At 45.5% G+C, this 24471-nt stretch overlaps 1 protein-coding gene across 27 annotated transcripts in view; it reads left to right on the top strand.

Moving 5' to 3' along the window:
• Positions 1-24471, top strand: part of ATP2B2 (ATPase plasma membrane Ca2+ transporting 2) — a 266349-nt gene that overhangs the window by 121743 nt on the left and 120135 nt on the right. For 22 of the 27 annotated variants that reach the window (XM_075183934.1, XM_075183940.1, XM_075183939.1 and 19 more), the window contains one exon: positions 6380-6855. In XM_075183934.1, the coding sequence (XP_075040035.1) occupies positions 6657-6855 (199 nt within the window). In that variant the 5' untranslated portion in view covers positions 6380-6656. The remainder of the gene's footprint in view (positions 1-6379; positions 6856-24471) is intronic. The other 5 variants (XM_075183938.1, XM_075183930.1, XM_075183932.1 and 2 more) reach the window with 1 other exon arrangement.

The raw sequence follows: 24471 nt of genomic DNA, 5'->3' as shown, positions 1-24471 counted from the left end.
GTACATTTACCTACACACATTTGTATATTTACCTGCGTACATTTATCTTTGTAAATTTACCTATGTACATTTATCTGCATACATTTATCTGTGTACATTTACCTGTGTACATTTATCTGCGTACATTTATTTGCGTACATTTATCTGTGTACATTTACCTGAGTACATTTGTACATTTACCTGCGTACTTTTATCTGCGTACATTTATCTGCGTACATATATCTGTGTACATTTATCTGTGTACATTTATCTGCACACATTTACCTGTGTAAATGTATCTGTGTACATTTGTACGTTTATCTATGTACATTTACCTGAGTACATTTGTACATTTACTTGCATACTTTTATCTGCGTACATTTATTTGCGTACATTTATCTGTGTAAATTTACCTGCGTACTTTTATCTGCGTACATTTATCTGCGTATATTTGTACATTTATCTGCGTACATTTACCTGCGTATATTTGTACATTTATCTGCGTACATTTATCTGTGTACATATATCTGCGTACATTTGTACATTTATCTGCATACTAGATTGTAAGCTCCCTTGAGCAGGGCCATCTTATCCTCATATCCTCTTCCTTCGGTTTACCTTTGTCTTTGGCTGCCCAGCCTCTTTTATACATCTCACTCCTACCCTTCTCTCCCCTCTTCTTCCTTACCGTTGCTACTCCATCCTGTTAGTGGCGCCCACACGCTGGGCACAGGTTCACTCCCCACCTCCCTACATCCCTTTCCCATTTTCTCTTTGTTCTGGAACTCAGTTTTATCTCTTTGCCCCGTTCACCTGTTCTCAGCTGAGTTTGTATTTATTGCCGTGTTCTGTTTTGCATCATGCTTTATACGGCGCCAGATGCTTTGTGGTGTCTTATAAATAAAAGATAATAATAATAAAATAAACAGCCATTAAATATGGTGACCACATTTTGCCGAATTCTCAGCCATCCCTGGAATTCTGCTGTCATTAATTAGTCTGCGGGTTCTTTCTTGTGGCCAGAAAACATGTTGCTAGATCTGAATGTTGAATGTTTTTGGCATAGGAGTGCAGTGTTTCAAATTACAAAGGGAAATCCTGCATTCACATTGTAACATTAGTAGGATTTCCCATTAGTATCAGCAGGTGTCCTCTGGTAGCCTTCACTAATAGACACAAAAAACTAATATAATGTCCGCTGTTATTACATCCTCTGGATATAAACAGGTGAGAAGCAGTAACACAATAAATAATTTGTAGACCCGAAGAGCAGTAGGCTTCCTGAGGTTGAGCGTGATGGTCTCTATACACCTTGTGAGCTGTAGTTTGGGGCAGGAGCAGCCAGGGAGCGCTATTCTGTGAGGGTGACGGTCTCTATGTACCTTGTGAGCTGTAGTTTGGGGCAGGAGCAGCGAGGGAGCGCTATGCTGTAAGAGTGATGGTCTCTATATACCTTGTGAGCTGTAGTTTGGAGCAGGAGCAGCCAGGGAGCGCTATGCTGTGAGGGTGACGGTCACTATGTACCTTGTGAGCTGTAGTTTGGGGCAGGAGCAGCCAGGGAGCGCTATTCTGTGAGGGTGACGGTCTCTATGTACCTTGTGAGCTGTAGTTTGGGGCAGGAGCAGCCAGGGAGCGCTATTCTGTGTGGGTGACGGTCTCTATATACCTTGTGAGCTGTAGTCTGGGGCAGGAGCAGCCAGGGAGCACTATTCTGTGAGGGTGACGGTCTCTATATACCTTGTGAGCTGTAGTTTGGGGCAGGAGCAGCCAGGGAGCGCTATTCTGTGAGGGTGACGGTCTCTATGTACCTTGTGAGCTGTAGTTTGGGGCAGGAGCAGCCAGGGAGCGCTATGCTGTGAGGGTGACGGTCACTATGTACCTTGTGAGTTGTAGTTTGGGGCAGGAGCAGCCAGGGAGCGCTATGCTGTGAGGGTGACGGTCTCTATATACCTTGTGAGTTGTAGTTTGGGGCAGGAGCAGCCAGGGAGCACTATTCTGTGAGGGTGACGGTCTCTATATACCTTGTGAGTTGTAGTTTGGGGCAGGAGCAGCCAGGGAGCGCTATTCTGTGAGGGTGACGGTCTCTATATACCTTGTGAGCTGTAGTTTGGGGCAGGAGCAGCCAGGGAGCGCTATTCTGTGAGGGTGACGGTCTCTATATACCTTGTGAGTTGTAGTTTGGGGCAGGAGCAGCCAGGGAGCACTATTCTGTGAGGGTGACGGTCTCTATATACCTTGTGAGCTGTAGTTTGGAGCAGGAGCAGCCAGGGAGCGCTATTCTGTATGGGTGACGGTCACTATGTACCTTGTGAGCTGTAGTTTGGGGCAGGAGCAGCCAGGGAGCGCTATTCTGTGAGGGTGATGGTCTCTATATACCTTGTGAGTTGTAGTTTGGGGCAGGAGCAGCCAGGGAGCGCTATGCTGAGAGGGTGACGGTCTCTATATACCTTGTGAGCTGTAGTTTAGGGCAGGAGCAGCTAGGGAGCGCTATGCTGTAAGAGTGATGGTCTCTATATACCTTGTGAGTTGTAGTTTGGGGCAGGAGCAGCCAGGGAGCGCTATGCTGAGAGGGTGACGGTCTCTATATACCTTGTGAGCTGTAGTTTGGGGCAGGAGCAGCCAGGGAGCGCTATTCTGTGAGGGTGACGGTCTCTATGTACCTTGTGAGCTGTAGTTTGGGGCAGGAGCAGCCAGGGAGCGCTATGCTGTGAGGGTGACGGTCACTATGTACCTTGTGAGTTGTAGTTTGGGGCAGGAGCAGCCAGGGAGCGCTATGCTGTGAGGGTGACGGTCTCTATATACCTTGTGAGTTGTAGTTTGGGGCAGGAGCAGCCAGGGAGCACTATTCTGTGAGGGTGACGGTCTCTATATACCTTGTGAGTTGTAGTTTGGGGCAGGAGCAGCCAGGGAGCGCTATTCTGTGAGGGTGACGGTCTCTATATACCTTGTGAGCTGTAGTTTGGGGCAGGAGCAGCCAGGGAGCGCTATTCTGTGAGGGTGACGGTCTCTATATACCTTGTGAGTTGTAGTTTGGGGCAGGAGCAGCCAGGGAGCACTATTCTGTGAGGGTGACGGTCTCTATATACCTTGTGAGCTGTAGTTTGGAGCAGGAGCAGCCAGGGAGCGCTATTCTGTATGGGTGACGGTCACTATGTACCTTGTGAGCTGTAGTTTGGGGCAGGAGCAGCCAGGGAGCGCTATTCTGTGAGGGTGATGGTCTCTATATACCTTGTGAGTTGTAGTTTGGGGCAGGAGCAGCCAGGGAGCGCTATGCTGAGAGGGTGACGGTCTCTATATACCTTGTGAGCTGTAGTTTAGGGCAGGAGCAGCTAGGGAGCGCTATGCTGTAAGAGTGATGGTCTCTATATACCTTGTGAGTTGTAGTTTGGGGCAGGAGCAGCCAGGGAGCGCTATGCTGAGAGGGTGACGGTCTCTATATACCTTGTGAGTTGTAGTTTGGGGCAGGAGCAGCCAGGGAGCGCTATGCTGTGAGGGTGACGGTCTCTATATACCTTGTGAGCTGTAGTTTGGGGCAGGAGCAGCCAGGGAGCGCTATTCTGTGAGGGTGACGGTCTCTATATACCTTGTGAGTTGTAGTTTGGGGCAGGAGCAGCCAGGGAGCGCTATTCTGTGAGGGTGACGGTCTCTATATACCTTGTGAGTTGTAGTTTGGGGCAGGAGCAGCCAGGGAGCGCTTTGCTGTGAGGGTGACGGTCTCTATATACCTTGTGAGCTGTAGTTTGGGGCAGGAGCAGCCAGGGAGCGCTATGCTGAGAGGGTGACGGTCTCTATATACCTTGTGAGCTGTAGTTTAGGGCAGGAGCAGCTAGGGAGCGCTATGCTGTAAGAGTGATGGTCTCTATATACCTTGTGAGTTGTAGTTTGGGGCAGGAGCAGCCAGGGAGCGCTATGCTGAGAGGGTGACGGTCTCTATATACCTTGTGAGCTGTAGTCTGGGGCAGGAGCAGCCAGGGAGCACTATTCTGTGAGGGTGACGGTCTCTATATACCTTGTGAGCTGTAGTTTGGGGCAGGAGCAGCCAGGGAGCGCTATTCTGTGAGGGTGACGGTCTCTATATACCTTGTGAGTTGTAGTTTGGGGCAGGAGCAGCCAGGGAGCACTATTCTGTGAGGGTGACGGTCACTATGTACCTTGTGAGTTGTAGTTTGGGGCAGGAGCAGCCAGGGAGCGCTATGCTGTGAGGGTGACGGTCTCTATATACCTTGTGAGTTGTAGTTTGGGGCAGGAGCAGCCAGGGAGCACTATTCTGTGAGGGTGACGGTCTCTATATACCTTGTGAGTTGTAGTTTGGGGCAGGAGCAGCCAGGGAGCGCTATTCTGTGAGGGTGACGGTCTCTATATACCTTGTGAGCTGTAGTTTGGGGCAGGAGCAGCCAGGGAGCGCTATTCTGTGAGGGTGACGGTCTCTATATACCTTGTGAGTTGTAGTTTGGGGCAGGAGCAGCCAGGGAGCACTATTCTGTGAGGGTGACGGTCTCTATATACCTTGTGAGCTGTAGTTTGGAGCAGGAGCAGCCAGGGAGCGCTATTCTGTATGGGTGACGGTCACTATGTACCTTGTGAGCTGTAGTTTGGGGCAGGAGCAGCCAGGGAGCGCTATTCTGTGAGGGTGATGGTCTCTATATACCTTGTGAGTTGTAGTTTGGGGCAGGAGCAGCCAGGGAGCGCTATGCTGAGAGGGTGACGGTCTCTATATACCTTGTGAGCTGTAGTTTAGGGCAGGAGCAGCTAGGGAGCGCTATGCTGTAAGAGTGATAGTCTCTATATACCTTGTGAGTTGTAGTTTGGGGCAGGAGCAGCCAGGGAGCGCTATGCTGAGAGGGTGACGGTCTCTATATACCTTGTGAGTTGTAGTTTGGGGCAGGAGCAGCCAGGGAGCGCTATGCTGTGAGGGTGACGGTCTCTATATACCTTGTGAGCTGTAGTTTGGGGCAGGAGCAGCCAGGGAGCGCTATTCTGTGAGGGTGACGGTCTCTATATACCTTGTGAGTTGTAGTTTGGGGCAGGAGCAGCCAGGGAGCGCTATTCTGTGAGGGTGACGGTCTCTATATACCTTGTGAGTTGTAGTTTGGGGCAGGAGCAGCCAGGGAGCGCTTTGCTGTGAGGGTGACGGTCTCTATATACTTTGTGAGCTGTAGTTTGGGGCAGGAGCAGCCAGGGAGCGCTATGCTGAGAGGGTGACGGTCTCTATATACCTTGTGAGCTGTAGTTTAGGGCAGGAGCAGCTAGGGAGCGCTATGCTGTAAGAGTGATGGTCTCTATATACCTTGTGAGTTGTAGTTTGGGGCAGGAGCAGCCAGGGAGCGCTATGCTGAGAGGGTGACGGTCTCTATATACCTTGTGAGTTGTAGTTTGGGGCAGGAGCAGCCAGGGAGCGCTATGCTGTGAGGGTGACGGTCTCTATATACCTTGTGAGCTGTAGTTTGGGGCAGGAGCAGCCAGGGAGCACTATGCTGTGAGGGTGACGGTCTCTATATACCTTGTGAGTTGTAGTTTGGGGCAGGAGCAGCCAGGGAGCGCTATTCTGTGAGGGTGACGGTCTCTATATACCTTGTGAGTTGTAGTTTGGGGCAGGAGCAGCCAGGGAGCGCTATTCTGTGAGGGTGACGGTCTCTATATACCTTGTGAGTTGTAGTTTGGGGCAGGAGCAGCCAGGGAGCGCTTTGCTGTGAGGGTGACGGTCTCTATATACCTTGTGAGCTGTAGTTTGGGGCAGGAGCAGCCAGGGAGCGCTTTGCTGTGAGGGTGATGGTCTCTATATACCTTGTGAGCTGTAGTTTGGGGCAGGAGCAGCCAGGGAGCGCTTTGCTGTGAGGGTGACGGTCACTATATACCTTGGGTGATGAAGAGGGTGCACCATATGGAATTATATTATCTATATGTACTAATGCTTAGTAACAACAAATATCAGGATAACTACAGACCCTATAAAGCGACGACAGTTCATGGCAGGCAGAGGTGCACATATAGGGTATATATATATATATATCTGAAGATGTCTTTTCTGATCATTATCCCAAATGACTGCTCAGTATCTGTGTAAAGTCATATAATTAGCAGAGACTCCTGTGCTATGCATGTGTATTTTTACATCATTTTTCCTCCTCCCGTTTGTTCCCTTGTGACAATAAAAGATTGATGGGCAGTGTAAACTTGCCCACGTAATTCAGGTACATCTAAGCTGTGGGACGGATGTCTTCTCATTAATATTTATGAGCCATCTCATTTAGCTCAGACCGGTTCAGGAGGCTGAACTGCGAGTGTTATCCAGTCTCTGGACCCTCTGTGTTTTAATATCGGAGACCACTACAAGACAATGGGCTGGGGGATTTATAATCAGCATCTGAGTGTTCTCATTAATCTTTTCCCTGTTTTTCAGCAGCGATGAGGAAGCATTTGGACGCAGTGGACTTCAGCACGATGGGATACGGTAAATGGAGAGCATCTGTTTTGCAGCCTTGAAAGCAACCAAGCACCGACTGGACTGTTGCCCGAGCAGGGATCCTCCGGTCTTACAAGGAATATATATATTCTTCTCTGCCACAAACACTCTGGATTGCACCGTTTTATGCCGTCTGGCCAAACCTCAAACATTGTGAGCACCAAGTTTCCAGCATTATTGGGGATATCTTGTCCCATAAGAAAACAACGTGGCAATGGGGGACATGAGCAATAGTGATTTCTACTCCAAGAACCAAAGAAATGAGGTCAACCATGCAGCTGATTTTGGGTGCTCCCTCGAGGAACTGCGCTCCCTCATGGAGCTGCGGGGAACAGAAGCCGTGGTCAAAATTAAGGAATGCTACGGGGACACAGATGGAATGTGCCGGCGTTTAAAGACATCACCTACAGAAGGTAAGATGTCATGTATGCCCTCCGGGACACTCTTAGGGCATTTTCCCGGGCACAGTACACATGGCTCTGCTTTTGCACCATTTTATACTTTCACATTATAGGGGACTAGCATAGTTCTCACTACTAGGGTATGACATGCTGTCAGTATTGGATTGTCAGATGCTCTGAGTACTCAGGGATGAAGTGCACTTGGCACGCTGTCATTTACTGGGGTGTGTCCAGCACTCTTGTTTAAGAAGTGCTCTCAGTGCTGGGATACTTGTTATTATCTATATATAAGGTGTCACAGAAATCATCAGCGCTGTACAGTGGGGAGGTAGAGCATATAACCTAGAGGTATTACTGGACATACCGAAAACATGATGCTGCACAGAAGCTCAAAGTACTGGGGTATCAAGCACTATTAATACTGGGGTATGAAACATTCTCAGTATTGCAGCATCAGTCATTTTCACTATTGAGGTTTAAAATACTCTCAGTACAGGGTCATTAAATGCTCAGGACTGGGATATTAAACACTTAGTATTAGGGTATTAAGCAGTACTCTCAGCACCATTAATATACCCCAATATTCTTAGTGCTAGGGTATGTGAAATGTTCAGTACAGGGATAAAAAATACTCTCAGTACTGGGGTATAAGCACACTCAGTACGGGGTATTAAGCACTACCCTCAAGGTTATAGCATTAAGTGCTGTTTACAGTATACTCTCAGTGGTGGGGTGTCATATAACCTTATTACTGGTATATTAAGCAATCTTGTTACTGGGGTATGAAATGCGCTTGGTACACAAAATTAAATCACTCACAGTATTAGGGTATCATGTACTATTAAGGCGTGAAGAAGCACTCTCAGTGCTGGGGTATGAAGCCATCTTGATATTGGGGTGTCACGCACTCTCATTATTGGGGGTTCTGTTACTAAGAAGTACTTGTGAATCCCCAGTCCTGGGTAGTAAAGTAACCTGTGCACTGGTGCCCTCTGCTGGAACCTTTATGTTCTGTGACTTCAATGTAAATACACCACGGGGTAAATGTATCAATCTGCGGGTTCTTCAACACCCGCGTGTTCAGCCTCTTCCGCGTTTAAAATTTCAAGCGGCGCTGCATTGTAAAGGGAAGTTAACCCTTTACAATGCAGCGCCACTTGAAATTTAATCGCGGAAGAGGCTGAACACGCGGGTGTTGAAGAACCCGCAGATTGATACATTTACCCCCACATGTCCCTGAAACCATGAAAAATAGGGACACAGGCAAACAACGTGAATGGTTGACATAAAAGAGGGCGTGGCTTTATAGGTGTGAAAAGAGACGATTCAATAAGCATAACCTGTCATTACATATGTGATGTGTATTATAGGTTTCCTATTGTTTATTCGTCATTAGGATTGTATTTCCTTTTTTTTTGTTCATTGAAAAGATCTACAGAAAAACTTTTTGTTTGTGGCTTATTGCTCAATAATGGCAAGCAGTAAGCAGAGCGCTGTGTTGGCTCATCTGAGGACTTATGAAGTCATTGTATTGATCTGTTCCTCCCTATCCTGCTACAGCTAAAAGTACCTTCAATGATTTCATTGATCAATTAAATTAGATCTGTTATTGATCACATGGGGTCTGAGAGAGAGTAAGGCAAAAAAGGAGTAAATGTTCTCCTGGACAAACCATGTTGCAATCCAAGGGGTGCACAGTAGATTATTATTTTGTACATAACATAAATACTGGCTGTGTTTACATCTAGCACACAAATACTTGATAGATTTACTTTTAAAGTTGATCTAGGACATCTCCTACCCCAACTATAAATCTGTCCTCACATTTACGCTGTAAAATGACCCAAAACAGGCAATACGTCACTGGGGGCGGGGACACAATGACACGATTTGTGAAGCCCCGCCCCCATGCACCCCTCCTGCTCTCCAGGAACTCCTAGACGTGACCAACATATTCTGTTACATGACACGGTAAGACGTTAGTGGCCCCAAGGCAAAGATTGCATTATGGACCGCGGTGCTCATTCCTCCTGTTGCAGAAGATCAGAATATGGAGCTTTAATGACAGCGATGAACCAGAAATAATGTTATCTTTACTCTTCCACATCTAGACATTATTACAGGGGGTGAGTGTGGCTGGATCACTTATAAATAACTTATTATATAAATTTATTTATATTAATAGTGCAGGGCGACAATTTATGTAATAGCAAATGTACTCATTTTTTTATATTGTGTTGTACTTCTGTATAGGAAATGTATTTATTTCTGAGACAGTGCCAGGGGAGGCAATTGAATTTGCACAACTTTCTAAAGGAAGTCTCATGCTAATTAATTATTTTCATGTGAAGTGACCAACATGTCTTTTAGCCTGAAAGCACAACAGTGAGTCGTTACCTGTATCCTTCCTTATTAAAATTGAAAGGAAACATCTGAACAATGTGATTTAGGATATCACAGATGTAAATTTTGTTAAGTATAAATTGCATTTAAAATTCAAGTTTAAAGAACATCTCACATCCTGATGTTAATCTTTGAATGAAGTTTTTCATACTTTTTGGGGCCTGGTTGGAAAAGGAGTCTGGTTTACCCCCTGCCAGGCTGTGTTCAAAGCTGCATAAAAATGAGCACTGTTTCACCATGTATCATCATACGATCTGGAACTTCTGGAAAGATCACTAGTACCACAGACTTTGTAACTGTCCTTATTAGGACAATTTGAGCTAATAAAACATCACTGCTTCAAGATCCTGCTTTGACGCATACTTACCTGCTGTAATTCCTACACCTACATATTAGACCAATCTAATTTGTTATCCGGCTGTTCTGAGGTTAGATCCCAGCACCAGGGCTGCCCCTGTACCCCCCTGACGGCGGCCCTGCCCAGCACTCTAGTACCAACGCTCTGCCCGCTACCTGCAGTTCTGGCCAGTGTGATAGGCCAGGGGGTAACCATCCACAGTAACCCTGATCTATAGGAAGAGGTCAGGGGTACCAGCCCATGTGCCCAGGAGGTACACCAGCAGCGACAGTTACCCAGAAGGAAGCGGTTCTAGGCGCTGATGTAGGAGCCTTGTGGTGGCAGCAAGCTCCTCCTACTGTGACAGGAGGGGCACATTTGGGAGAAAGAAAGGGGATGGTGGCAAGGTAAGCCCAGCTGGTCCCCAGGAACACAACAGACAGGGTGGCATGGGGGGGTCCATCCTGTCATAGTGAGACCTCTCCCAATGATGTCACACATATATTGTCACTAGACCCCCCAAATAGCATTATACCCCTCTCCTAATGATGTCACACATACACTGCCACTAGACCCCCCAATAGCATCATACCGCTCTCCCAATGATGTCACACATACACTGCCACTAGACCCCCCAATAGCATTATACCCCTCTCCCAATGATGTCACACATACACTGCCACTAGACCCCCCCAATAGCATTATACCCCTCTCCCAATGATGTCACACATACACTGCCACTAGACCCCCCAATAGCATTATACCCCTCTCCCAATGATGTCACACATACACTGCCACTAGACCACCCCAATAGCTCTATACTCAATGCAGCTGCAAGACTCATCTTCCTCTCACGCCGCTCCTCCTCCGCCGCTCCTCCTCCGCCTCTCCACTTTGTCTCGCCTTACACTGGCTTCCCTTCCCCTACAGAATCCTTTTTAAACTCCTCACCACCACTTACAAGGCTCTCTCCCAGTCTACTGCCCCTTATATCTCTAACCTCCTCTCTATTCACACTCCTGTCCGCTCCCTGCGCTCAGCCAATGATCACCGCCTCTCCTCCACTCTCATCACCTCTTCCCACTCTCGAATCCAGGACTTCTCCCGTGCTGCCCCCCTTCACTGGAACGACCTCCCTCGCTCCATCCGTCTCTCTCCCAATCTGTGCTCCTTCAAACGGGCACTTAAAACTCACCTGTTCCTTAAGTCCTACCAACTATCCATTTAACCTCTCATCTCTTCTGCTCATCCTCCCTTGACCCCTCTTCTCTCTCCCCTTTGATTCACTGGCTCCCTTTTGTGCCTGACTTTGTTTACCCTCCCTTAGGATGTAAGCTCGAATGAGCAGGGCCCTCTTCCCTCCTGTCTCCATACCTGTTCTTTTGCTCCGTCTCTACTGTATCTGCCCTCCCGGAGTTTCTGAAGTACTGGTACTGTGTGTTTATTGTTCTGTACTGTTTTACCCTGTATAGTCTTTTGTATAGTCTACTGTTTGTACTGTGTGCGGCGCTGCGGAAACCTTGTGGCGCCCTACAAATAAACGATATTATAATAATAATAATAATACCCCTCTCCCAATGATGTCACACATATATTGTCCTTAGACCACTGCCTCAGTTGGATAATGGAACAATGTTTGGACTATGTAGCGATTTTCGTTAAAAAGGAACTGCCATCTAGTCCAAGAAACAAGATCCTGCCAATGAGCATCAGTATAAGTAGATTCCCCGTTTTAGGGACCTCCAGGACGGCTGACCAATATCACTTTCAATAATTACATATGAGCAAGCAGCACATTTCACCTATTTCTGCCCCTCCCTCTCAGCAGATACTGCCCTCCCGTGGCTTACCCAAGGCTTGCTGGGACCAGTAGTGCCACATTTTCAGTATGTGGGGGCTCTCTTTTCTTTTTGCGGCCTGGCTGACGCTGTGCTTTGATATGTCATCATGCAGGACACGCATGTAACATAGTATGCTGGGTCGAACATATGAAGGTTCATGCAGCTCGACATGCACACATAATTACATCATATTTATATCTGCGTCCGTACACCAGGTCTGTGTGAATCCGTTTCTCAAGTAAAGACGTCATGGAGATAATGACAACCTCACTAAAACAAGGAGTCAGGAAGATATCACAGGCACAGTATGCAGAGACAGAACAGACTTCTGGGTAATAGTCTATATTCCCTGGATAACTCCTCTGTTTTAATAGTTTGTGCAAGAAATCAGATGAATGATCTGTGTTGGGTTTTATATAATATGGGATTTAGACAAAGACTAAGGGCAATTAATGTTCGGGGTCAGACAAACAGCCCCCATTCGGTTATTGCTATAATAAGGGAAACAGGTCAGTAATATGTTCTTCTATAGTCAGTAAGGAACAGGGCATCCTAGTGTGCGTGAAGTCTTATCCCAACGTTTAGCTCTTCTCTCCAAGGCTAACCGGACGCCGACAGTGGAGAAGAAGTCTAACATTGCAATATTTTACTTTTAATATACATATTTCTTGCACTGCAAAACTTTTGCGTCTGAGATACGAATTCAACTGAAAGATACAAATAGTACTGGAACTGTATCCCTGCACCTATTTACCTGCAGGAACTGAGATTAAAGAAGTGCATTCAGTGTGTTAGATACAATTTCAACCAATCTATTTCTACAGTCTTCATTATCTTTATTCTGTGTCTGTCATACAGGAAGGATAATAAGCTTATAGCGGATACATAATTATTAAAGATGCTCACTGACCCCCGTGTTTTGGTTTTGGTTTTGGATCTGGATTACCGTCGTGTTTTGGTTTTGGCTTTGGTTTTGCCAAACCGTCATTGCGTGTTTTGGTTTTGGTTTTGGTTTTGTTTTGCTATTTTGATAAAAAAATCATTGTTTTTGGGCCTAAAATAACCAAATTTAGTGCTCCACCTGTTTCTTGGATAAGTAATGTAATTGTAAAGCTAATAAATTATCCAAAAAACAGTGTAATTCCTGGTAGGCCTTCATTAATTCTACACACAAACCAGATTGTCTTCCTCTCCATCTATGCATATTGGCAATGCAGCCATACACTTATACTTAAATATGTAAAGAAATGGACAAAGCCAGTTTGGTTTCTGTCTCTCTAGGCCCCCTCCACTTGTATAAAATACCAAAAAAATCAAACCAGCCCAGATGTCAAACTCTTGTGCTCTGCCCCCTGCGTCATCTCTGCTTGTGTTTGGAAAGTGCAAATTGGTGCCAGAACCTCACGTGCCAGAACCGCTGCCACTGGTGCCACCCTGCTGCTACTGGCGCCACCCTGCTGCTACTGGCGCCACCCTGCTGCTACTGGCGCAGGACTTACACAATCAACCGCATCCTCATCAGCGCCCTCGTTGGCTACCCAAATCTCCCCCTCATCCTCTTCTAATTCCAAAGTGTCATCCTCACTTGGTGTATCACCGGCTACACTCGGACTGTTCAGGCACACATCAGCAGAACTGCTGAAAGGGCCCCTCTTTATGGGTACACTAACAGAATGCTCACGATTACACATACCACTGGTGGATGGACTCTCCACAGGGATTGGTGACATTTCTGATTCAGAGCATACATTATCCTCTAATGCCTTACTGTTATCTTGCAGCTCGGCTTTCACACATAACAGTAGTTGTGCACCACTTGTAGGCTTGGTAACATTTTTTGATCTGCCACTAATAGACAAAGGTGAAGGCCTCATTCTCTCTTTGCCACTGCGTATGTAGAATGGCATGTTGGCAATTTTTTTTTTAATCGCCACTTAACTTTTCCTCAGTTACACTTCGTTTTCGCTTCAACACGGTACATATTTTTTGGTGTTTGTTTTTTTGACTGATTTCAAAAGACTGTGTAGTTTGACATCGCCTTTCCCAGATGACTTATTGGGAACACTACCATCAGGACTGGTGACAGAACCTGGTTGCTGATTCTGCTCATATGTGGACTGCTTTGAATCCATTATGAGCCCAAAGCACTTGTAGTGCTACAAATTGTTTTAGATACTACTGACAAATATGACTTTGACAGCCAGAAAAATTAATTCAAAAGAATGGGGGACACTCCAAAAGTACTTGGCATGCTAAATGTTATTCTTTGAGACTGTTGACAAGCAGGACTTTTGACAGCCAGAAATATTAATGCAAAAGAATGGGACCACCCCAAAAGCACTTGGGAGTGCTAAATATTATTTTTTTAGACTGCTGACAAATAGGACTTTTGACAGCCAGAAATATTAATGCAAAAGAATGGGGGACACCCCAAAAGCACTTGGAGTGCAAAAAATGAACCAGATAGTGCTGTTAGATAAGACTTTCAGCACCAAAAAAATTGTTGTTTTACACTGGGGGATATGGAACACCCCAAAGCACTTGTAGTGCCAAATATTGAAAAAAAAAAAAGACTCCTCTATCCTCCCCTCTTCTCTATCGATTGTTATCAGAATTGTAATCAGAATTGTTATCAGAATTGTTATCAGAATTGGATGAAGAATAAGGTATATTCTCTGTCCCTGCTCTAATCAGCCTGTGACTACACCCTGCTCTGTCCCTCTGTCAAATGGCGATGGATTGCTGTGGAGGCGGGTATTTAAAATTTTCAATTATCGCGAGAACCGAGTCCCGAGATTCGACGACGTCACAATGACGTTTTGCCTCGATTTGGAATCCAAGCGGGCGGGAGAGTACCGAGCCTGCTCTGCTCGGTACTCGGATAGGCAAAGTTCGGGCGGGTTCGGTTCTCGGGGAACCGAGCCCGCCCATCTCTAATAATTAGAATTAAACACTGCTAGAGACCTCAGTTATTGAGCCCACTCATGGCGCAGTGCAGACCACCATCATCCTCCCAGCACCCATCAAGGTACCTCCTCCCCTCCACTCCCTCCACCAACAGGAGACCCATCTTCAATGTAGAATTGTACCTAGGTGGGAGAGAGGAAAAAATCTGGAGAGCAAAACATCACATCAAAGTTCACTCCTCCTATCACTCTTTTACCATCCCTTTCATTACATACAGCTTTTCTGTTTTCTCCTATAAAACTGATCAAATTACTTAAATTATTAATAAGAGTGAGGGGACACCAGGACTGTCTGTATTATGTGTCCTGAGAGTGAGGGGACACCAGGACTGTCTGTATTATGTGTCCTGCGAGTGAGGAGACAACGGGACTGTCTGTATTATATGTGTCCTGAGAGTGAGGGGACACCAGGACTGTCTGTATTACATGTGTCCTGAGAGTGAGGGGACACCGGGACTGTCTGTATTATGTGTCCTGAGAGTGACGGGACACCGGGAATGTCTGTATTATGTGTCCTGAGAGTGAGGGGAAACAGGGACTGTCTGTATTACATGTGTCCTGAGAGTGAGGGGACACCAGGACTGTCTGTATTACATATGTCCTGAGAGTGAGGGGACAACAGGACTGTCTGTATTACATGTGTCCTCAGAGTGAGGGGACATCGGGACTGTCTGTATTACATATGTCCTGAGAGTATGGGGACACCGGGACTGTCTGTATTACATATGTCCTGAGAGTATGGGGACACCGGGACTGTCTGTATTACATGTGTCCTCAGAGTGAGGGGACACTGGGACTGTCTGTATTACATATGTCCTGAGAGTGAGGGGACAACAGGACTGTCTGTATTACATATGTCCTGAGAGTGAGAGGACAACGGGACTGTCTGTATTACATGTGTCCTAAGAGGGGGGGGGACACCGGGACTGTCTGTATTACATGTGTCCTGAGAGTGAGGGGACACCGGGACTGTCTGTATTACATGTGTCCTCAGAGTGAGGGGACATCGGGACTGTCTGTATTACATATGTCCTGAGAGTGAGGGGACACCGGGACTGTCTGTATTACATGTGTCCTGAGAGTGAGGGGACACCGGGACTGTCTGTAATACATGTGTCCTGATAGTGTGGGGACCCCAGGACTGTCTGTATTACATATGTCCTGAGAGTGAGGGGACACCGGGACTGTCTGTATTACATGTGTCCTCAGAGTGAGAGGACACCGGGACTGTCTGTATTACATGTGTCCTGAGAGTGAGGGGACACCAGGACTGTCTGTATTACATGTGTCCTGAGAGTGAGAGGACACCGGGACTGTCTGTATTACATGTGTCCTCAGAGTGAGAGGACACCGGGACTGTCTGTATTACATGTGTCCTCAGAGTGAGAGGACACCGGGACTGTCTGTATTACATGTGTCCTGAGAGTGAGGGGACACCAGGACTGTCTGTATTACATGTATCCTGAGAGTGAGGGGACACCAGGACTGTCTGTATTACATGTGTCCTGAGAGTGAGGGGACACCGGGACTGTCTGTATTACATGTGTCCTGAGAGTGAGGGGACACCGGGACTGTCTGTATTACATGTGTCCTGAGAGTGAGGGGACACCGGGACTGTCTGTATGACATGTGTCCTGAGAGTGAGGGGACACCGGGACTGTCTGTATTACATGTGTCCTGAGAGTGAGAGGACACCGGGACTGTCTGTATGACATGTGTCCTGAGAGTGAGGGGACACCGGGACTGTCTGTATTACATGTGTCCTGAGAGTGAGGGGACACCAGGACTGTCTGTATTACATGTGTCCTGAGAGTGAGGGGACACCGGGACTGTCTGTATTACATGTGTCCTCAGAGTGAGGGGACACCGGGACTGTCTGTATTAAATGTGTCCTGAGAGTTGGCTCAGTATTTTCACGCTATTTCGGATTCCAAAACGAGGCAAAACGTCATTGTGACGTCGTCAGATCTCGGATCTCGCGAGTTTTGGAATCTATGAATACCGCCCTCCAAGGCGATCTAGCACCATTTGAGAGAGGGACAGAGAAGGGGTAGGACAGAGTATAGAGCAGGCAAAGTGAAGAGAAAGAGGAGGGTGGTAGCAGTGTTAGAGAAAGCTCCATTGCTGAATTTGTCATTGCTACAATACAAATATAAATATACAAGTCCTTGCAGGCTTTTTTTCTTAATTTGCACTACTAAGTTTAGGGTCTAATATACACCAAAATCGAAGAGCTGCTTTGGTCATTTGGTCATTGCTGAAATCCTAATATACAAGTCCTTGCAGGCTTTTTTTCTTAATTTGCACTAAGTGTAGGGTCTAATATACACCTAAAGATGAGTGCTCTATTGCTAAGAGTCATTGATGAATAGGAAGACAAGCAGGCTTGTCTTCTGAATTTGCAGGCAAATTCAACAGTGTTATATTGAACAAACAGACACACAGGGGGAGAAGGAAAAGAGGGAGACTGAAAATTAGTCATCTTCCTCTTACTCAGGACTGTCAATGGTGTTACAGTCTCTTAGTAGGCTGTGGATCAGCCTGCGACAGTCCTGGATGGTCATCTTTTCCCTTTTTAAGATGAGGCGAATCCTTGCAAGCCAAATAGTGTCCTTAAAGCTGTTCATTAGGCTCCAGGCCTCTTGGATTGCACCAATGATATGGGTCCCAGGAAATAATCCATAAAATACTGAATGGTATGAAATTCAAGTTCTGGGCACACTGTCCTTCTGTTCATATTCCAAGGCATCCAACAGTGCCTGTGCAGTGGGGCAGTCCCAAAAAATATGCTCTGCTGTTTCCCTTCTGGTGATACAAAAGGGGCAGTGGACATATCAGCACAGGTTCCGGGAGTGCATGAATGTCCTGAGAAGCAGACCCCCTGGATAGCCATCCATGCAAAGTCTTTAAATTCAATTAGACAGCCTCTTAGAGGCCACATTATCCCACACGTGTTTTGTTTTTGCAACAGGGAGCCCTGGAACAGACTCCATAATATCTTTAGCTCTGATGAGCTCATGGACAGTTTTTGGCTTCCACAAGTCTGGTTTAAGTCCCTCCAGATGGAGCTCCCTCACAAATTGTCCAACATCCAGGTAAAACCAAAGTGTAGTCCAGTAGTAAGGGAAGGAGCTGTCCCACTTGTCCCAACCAAGGGTCTTCCAAAGAGGAAGGAGGAAAAAGTGAGACATGGACTTCCCAGCAGAGCAAATGTTCTTTTCAATAAGAGTTCTGCAGATGCAGTTACAGACAAAGATGGCGCCCAGCATGGTGGGGATATCTGGGATCCCTTTCCCACCTTTGAGGGTCTCCTTGTACATGACCGCCCGCTTCACTCTGTCCATGTATTAGCTGTAGAATTACCACAGTTATCCAAGGAACGGGTGGAGCCATCAAATGAACCATAACTGGTTTCATGATCCAAGGACAATTCCATCTTGCACCACTTTCTGCCACTGCTGTGTGCCAACGTGTCCTAGATGTGGTAGGAACTGCCGTGTGTTTGTATCATTGCTCTGTCGCTTACCATCCAGCCAGGTCACTGCAGTATTGGTCCAAAAGTGTATGAAAATAATAATGTGACCTGTGAGGTGGTCAAAACTGACTGCAAATTACTTGAAATTAGTGTTATTGAGGTTAATATTAATGTAGGATCAAAACAACAGCAAAATTATGTGATTTTAGCATATTTTAGCAATTTTAAAAAAAAATACAAAACCAACACCAAAACACGCAAGGGCGGTTTTGGCAAAGCCAACACCTTCAAGATAATCCAGATCCAAAACCAAAACACAGTGGTCAGTGAGCATCTCTAATTACATGTGTCCTGAGAGTGAGAGAACTCGCTATATTACATGTTAATTAGAGTTTGTGAAGCTTTTTATCACATTGATCGGAGTGATCCTGGAATTGCGCTGCTCCTCTGATTTGTAACATTGATCCCATCAATGTTCTCGTATGAGAAAACCGACAGCAATTGGTGTAAAAAACAAATCCTGTTGTGGAGAGGAAATGGTCTCACTCCTATCCCCACAACCATTCTCACCTCTCCGCTCTCTCCATCACTTTATATAATTCTCAGCAAGGTGCACATTAGTCGGACTCTCTCTGCCCAACTATTCCCGATGGTCGGGCTAAGCATCTGCTCCACTGCCAGCGTGCTCCATGTTTCTGTGCACTGTGGCGGAACTCTAGACGCACATGAAGGCACCTGCCCCCTCCGAAGAAGATTTTCCCACTTAGTAATTATTGCCTGATAGTATATATAAAAGAAGAAAATTACATATTAATGATCTAGCAGAAAGGAAACATTCAGCTTGTGTGTAGATGGTGAAGTGTTTACATTGATAATAGGTGTAAGTACAGACAAATGATGGATAGATCAGACAGACAATTGGTGTAAGGTTCAGATCAGAGGTTAGTTTGGAATTATCGGATGTTATCACTTATTTACTGCTAAGAAATGTGAATCAGCCAACTTTGGCCTGTATGTGGTTCATAGACATTTACTAGGGTACTTGTCTACTCTAGATCTCCCCTATCCAGATTAACTAGTGGCCTTCCTGACCTCGACAAGAACATTTTCTCCTAATAGACTTTTTTTTTTAGAGAGAAGAATAGCTCTCCTGTTTCCTATGCTAGCGGTGTCCCGGAGTTCCCATTAATAGGGAGGGGTATCCCAGACTGCCCGTAATAGCGAGGGGTGTCCTGGAGTGCCCCGTTAATAGGGAGGGGTGTCCCGGAATACCCGTTAATAGCGAGGGGTGTGCTGGAGTGCCCCTTAATAGGGAGGAGTATCCCGGAGTACCCGTTTATAGGGAGGGATGTCCCAGAGTGCCTGTTAATAGGGAGGGGTGTCCCAGAGTGCCCGTTTATAGGGAGGGATGTCCCAGAGTGCCTGTTAATAAGGAGGAGTGTCCTATTCTATTATTGTTTTATTACGGTTTTTGATTGTATTGGTTATTAGACACACACATTAATTCTTTATTAGTTCTATAAAAGCCGAGTGCATTGCACAAGCAGATTGAAACGTGGAGTGGTGGAGAATCACATATTTAGGTGGAGATGGAATACTGGATTACTTGGCGCAGGGCCTGTCTTGGGGATTTGCCTTGTCTAGTGCAAGTTATAGCCTGATACATAAAGGTTACAGCCAAAGTCTTGACGGCATGAGCAGAGGAGGAACAGTTAGGACCACTTTATCCTAGCTTTGTGATTCGTGGCCAGTATGGAGCCATTACAAGCCTGCGCTCACATCGTAGAGATCAGTGGCTGCACATTGTCCACAGATTAAACAAAGCTGGCAGCTGATTACTGACTGCTCAGCCATCTTTCTCCCTAGGAAGTTCCCTCTCTATAATTCTTACACTTCAATTCGACAAGCAGTAAGTACTGCAGTATTTACTTACTGAACATGCATATTTCATGTACTTCGCTCCAATGCCCACTATGTACCATGTGGTATAGTTTATGTCACATCTCTAGAGAGCAGCTGAAGTGCTGAACATCATTAAATAAATAGATGATGATGATGATCATTAACCATTGATGTAAATCCTATTCCCTGCAGAGCTTACAATTGACAAGCTGGTGGTACCCAGTGTATTGTTAACAGAATAGCAGAGAGACAAGAAGATTCAATGAGTCCATTGAAAAGGTTCTCAGCTCCTAACCAGATAACTTTCCATGGAACCGGAGCCGGATGCTCGTTATGCCAGGGCAGTAATAGGGTGTGGATTGAAGGAGAGAGTCCTGGCAGAGAGCCGCTGACTGGGTTAGGATTAAATTACACAGATCACAGCATGTAGAAAGATTTAGTACAAAGACATAAGTGTAACACACAGCTGCTTCATACAGTAATATACAGGTTATTATGGTACAATTAGTGAAAGGCTGTACGTATAACAACCCATTACATTGTAGCTTGGATCAGACTAGTGAACGTTTTGTGTGGGGTATTAAGCAGGACAGCTGGCCTCAGGCCATGACAATGGAAGGAGAACATGTAACGTTAGTAGTATGTAACCTGTGTACTATCACAAGCCTGTTAGTAGCTTCCGAACAGTGGACGGTCCCAGGCATTAGATCCGCAGAGAGAGGGGTTTATAGATTCCTAGCCTGCTCCTTAAATAGGATTTTAAGTGACCCTCTGCTAGGTCAAGTGAATAACAGTGATGACATCATCACGGCCGCTCCTCCTACATCCTTCTTGCAACTGATACTCAGCTGTCAAGGTTATAGTGGACAGAAGCCGTAAGGCCACCTACAGGGGCTGAGATGGCAATAGCAGAAGCATCATGGTGGTACCCATACTTCTGCTGTCATTGCTAAATAGGGATCCTATGACCGGATGGGTGTACCTCCGGTTATAGCAGTGTTATCACCCATGTTAACTCATGATAAAAAGCCCTATGCGGGTGAAAACTCCTGTATCCTCATCTGCTCTTCTCTTCTGCCTCTCTCTGGAATCTAAACAACCTGTAATTTACCATGTTCTTCTTTTGAATTATGCATCATAGGGAAATAGATGTTGCATTATACACGGTGTCTGATCATATTAGTTGGACCCTCAAAATGGGCATCTATACTATTATGAAGGTAACAATAAGCATTCATTTAAGAATTCAAAACTGCGGTGATTTTGATTTTTAGAATCTAGCAGTGATATATTTGTAAACAAGTAAACAAACAATATGGTCTCTGTGAAGACCACTTTTCCACAGTCCCAGAGTCTGCAATCCTCCTGAATGACAGGAGAAGTGGGCGAGGATGAGGGCATATGAGGGCATATCATGTCATCACTCCCCGCCAACCAGTGCACATTTTACGTCATCTCTCATGGATTCCATGATTCACAGGTCTACAAAGTCGACAAGAATGACCATAGATTATGCAATAATCGGAACCAAATTTAAGGTCTGTGGTTACTTTGACTTGAGCAGATTGATAGAACCTAGAACCTGGGGATCCATGTTTATTTCTTGTGGCCTTGATGGCTACTGCACATTCTTCATTCATTGCCCATTCAAGTCTGAGATCACCATCTTCTCACAGCAAGAAGCTGGCATAAGTTTCCATTATCTCAGATGTCAGTAGGCCTCATTCAGCAGCTTGGATGTCTCCATTACATATTCAATGTACAATACCATCTCATCATCATCATCACCATTTATTTATATAGCACCACTGATTCCGCAGCGCTGTACATAGAACTCATTCACATCAGTCCCTGCCCCATTGGAGCTTACAGTCTAAATTCACTAACACACACACAGACAGAGAGAGAGACTAGGGTCAATTTGATAGCATCCATTTAACCTACTAGTATGTTTTTGGAGTGTGGGAGGAAACCGGAGCACCTGGAGGAAACCCAGGCAAACACGATGAGAATATACAAACTCCTCACAGATAAGGCCATGGTCGGGAATTGAACTCATGACCCCAGTGCTGTGAGGCAGAAGTGATAACCACTGAGCCACCGTGCTGCCACACCATCTGGTGTGGGCCTCCATTTACAACTTGAGGAACGGGGGAATGTCAGCCATGGGAATAATAACAGGGGAGAAAATTGTAAAGTACCTGAATGACTGATCGTCCCCACCCCCACTTTTAACATGTGTATCCTAATCTTTATCTGCCACTTCTTGCTCTGTCTCCTTCTCAACATCATTAAGTTTTTAGATTCAGAACCTTGCATTAGCAGATTTGGGAAATAGTAAACTTTCAGCTGCCAATGCTGATAACTTTGCTGCAGATTAATCATTGACAAATTCGGGTTGGCCTCATTAGTGACATAGGTAAATATATCTCTTGCTTCTTGACCAAGTGCTACTGCTGTTGGAGTTTCCAAGTTCGTGTTAACAGGCGTCATTGATGTGTAAGCCAGTAGCTTCTTCCATGGAACTTATATAGGTCATTTTAGTATGATTATTTTCTTCCCCATTCACTTTATCATGTTTAAAATGATATATTCGACATCTGCTGAAAATACCAATTTAAACAAAAATCTAATTATATATATTTTGTGCCATGAGCACCCTTCAGGTGATGCACACACGGAGAACTTCTTGAAGTATAAACAGTACTTTTATTGTTACATCCCAATAAAGAGCATAGTCCTCCTGTCTAGATACCGGCCACTGTTTGGTATCGGTTGTGCTGCATAGTAGCACAATACAGGTTTATATACACAAACCTCCTCCCTTTGATCTAATTACCTTGTTAGATCACCTGCGTGGGTTCAGCCTAGGAGTTTTACTGTGTAAGGACTTAACCCTGTCTGCAGCCTTCCCCTGGACACCTAACTCCTCTCTTAGAGGCTTGTGGAAAACCATTCCCTTTGCCTTAGGGAGCTTCGGTTTTGGCTGTTGTGATGACATTTGTACATTTTCCCTATGACATATTTCCTCTTGTTTCTGTATAAATGGCTGAAGCGTTTCTGCTTGGATTGATCCCTTTCAGTTAGCCCATTATCCACTTGTAGTCGTACTTACCAACATTTTGGAGATCCCAAAGGGGAGATCCTGGTGCTGGGTGTGGGGACCTGGCCGTCCATCACCGCGGTCCCTCCCCTGGTGCCGCGATCCAGGCTGTTGCAGTTTGCTGTGGATTGTGTTTTAAGCTTTGCCCTCAGCCACTTTACTAGAGAAGCAGGTAGGGTGTGAAATGGTGCACTGCTTTCCTGGGAGTCCGGTAATGTCCAGAACATTACACTGGTACTGTTTATATGAATGCACAAGTTGATATCACACCTAGATAGGTAGTGGCGCTAACAAATAGTACAGGACTAATTGTGTTGTAGTGAGGGTGGAGAGATAAAGCAGGCACTGCTGCCTTACTGGTCACTCAGTAGGAAATACAGCGCGCTTGGCGGTGTACAGTAATCTGGGGCCACAAAGCGTCCACAGATGGTTTCCTCCAGTGCAATCCTAGAATAATGACTGTTCCAGGGCTGTACGTTCCCTGTAGAAGGTTATAGACAATGTGACCATTGTTGATGCTTGCTGATTGGTTCCTTTACATTTTGTGCACTGTGATTAGCTGGATTCTCCAGTGAGTATCATTTATTTGCAAATTTGGAGCAAATTGGGAATTATTCATAAATTAATTTACCAGCTGTGAATTTCAGAAATCGGCCAAATCAATTTCCCATCTCTAGTACATTTACATAACAGATTATTACTATACTGACACAATTATATCATTCACTATGTGTAAGAATGATTTCCTGCTATCATTGTGCTGTTTGTCCGTCAGTATGTGTAACAATCACCCTTTGTAGAGAACACTGAGCTCCCAGTTAGGAGGGTGCAGGTAGAAGCTGGAGATTGTTTTGGCTTTAGCCGAAGTGATGAAATTCCACAGAATTTGCTGCCAAGCTAAGTCTGTGATAGAAGAGCTGCTATTTCTCAGGTGTTAAATGCTGCTATTCTTATCCTGCACATAAATGACATCTGAGCTTAATGAATCGTTAGGAGAGGAAGAAAATGCAACCAATTATTCCCTGTGTTGTAAGATAGTAACCGCAGCGTCCTTCTCGGACAATGGGCTATTTAATAGGTGAGGAAATGCCCTATCTCCGGCAGAAACTGGTGTTTGCTGGCTTCTCCTTATCTATAATAATGGTGACCGCCATGATGTCGCCAGTGGTATCAGGGGTCGCGGTCTGTATATATTATTCCTTACATACTTCATTTATATAGAAGCAGGATAACCTCCAGTTGTACATGATGTAATGTTTTCTGCCAGCCGTCTCTAACCTTTATTTCATATAGTGGCAGAATGTGGAATCTGTTACGGCGGAGGAGGACTGCGCAGCCGACCGGCTAAAGGGAAAGGTGATCTTGTCGGACCTCTGTCATGGCAATTATAGATTCATATGTATAACACCCGAGTGATGTTAATACATCTATAACACACACTAGACAATAATATTCCTCTACATATCTGTACAAAATAACTGTAATTGTAGAGTTGTGATGTCAGAACTCGCCCATTATAGCGTTATATTGCCGGGAGCTTGCTCATATCTAGGATCGCTGTATATTTTATTGTAGTATATTCATAAACAGACAAATGACCT

This window comes from Mixophyes fleayi, chromosome 8 (genome assembly GCF_038048845.1).
Source record: "Mixophyes fleayi isolate aMixFle1 chromosome 8, aMixFle1.hap1, whole genome shotgun sequence".
NCBI lineage: Eukaryota > Metazoa > Chordata > Amphibia > Anura > Limnodynastidae > Mixophyes > Mixophyes fleayi.
Note: the sequence above shows the minus strand (reverse complement) of the source record. Positions and strands in the feature narration are given on the sequence as shown.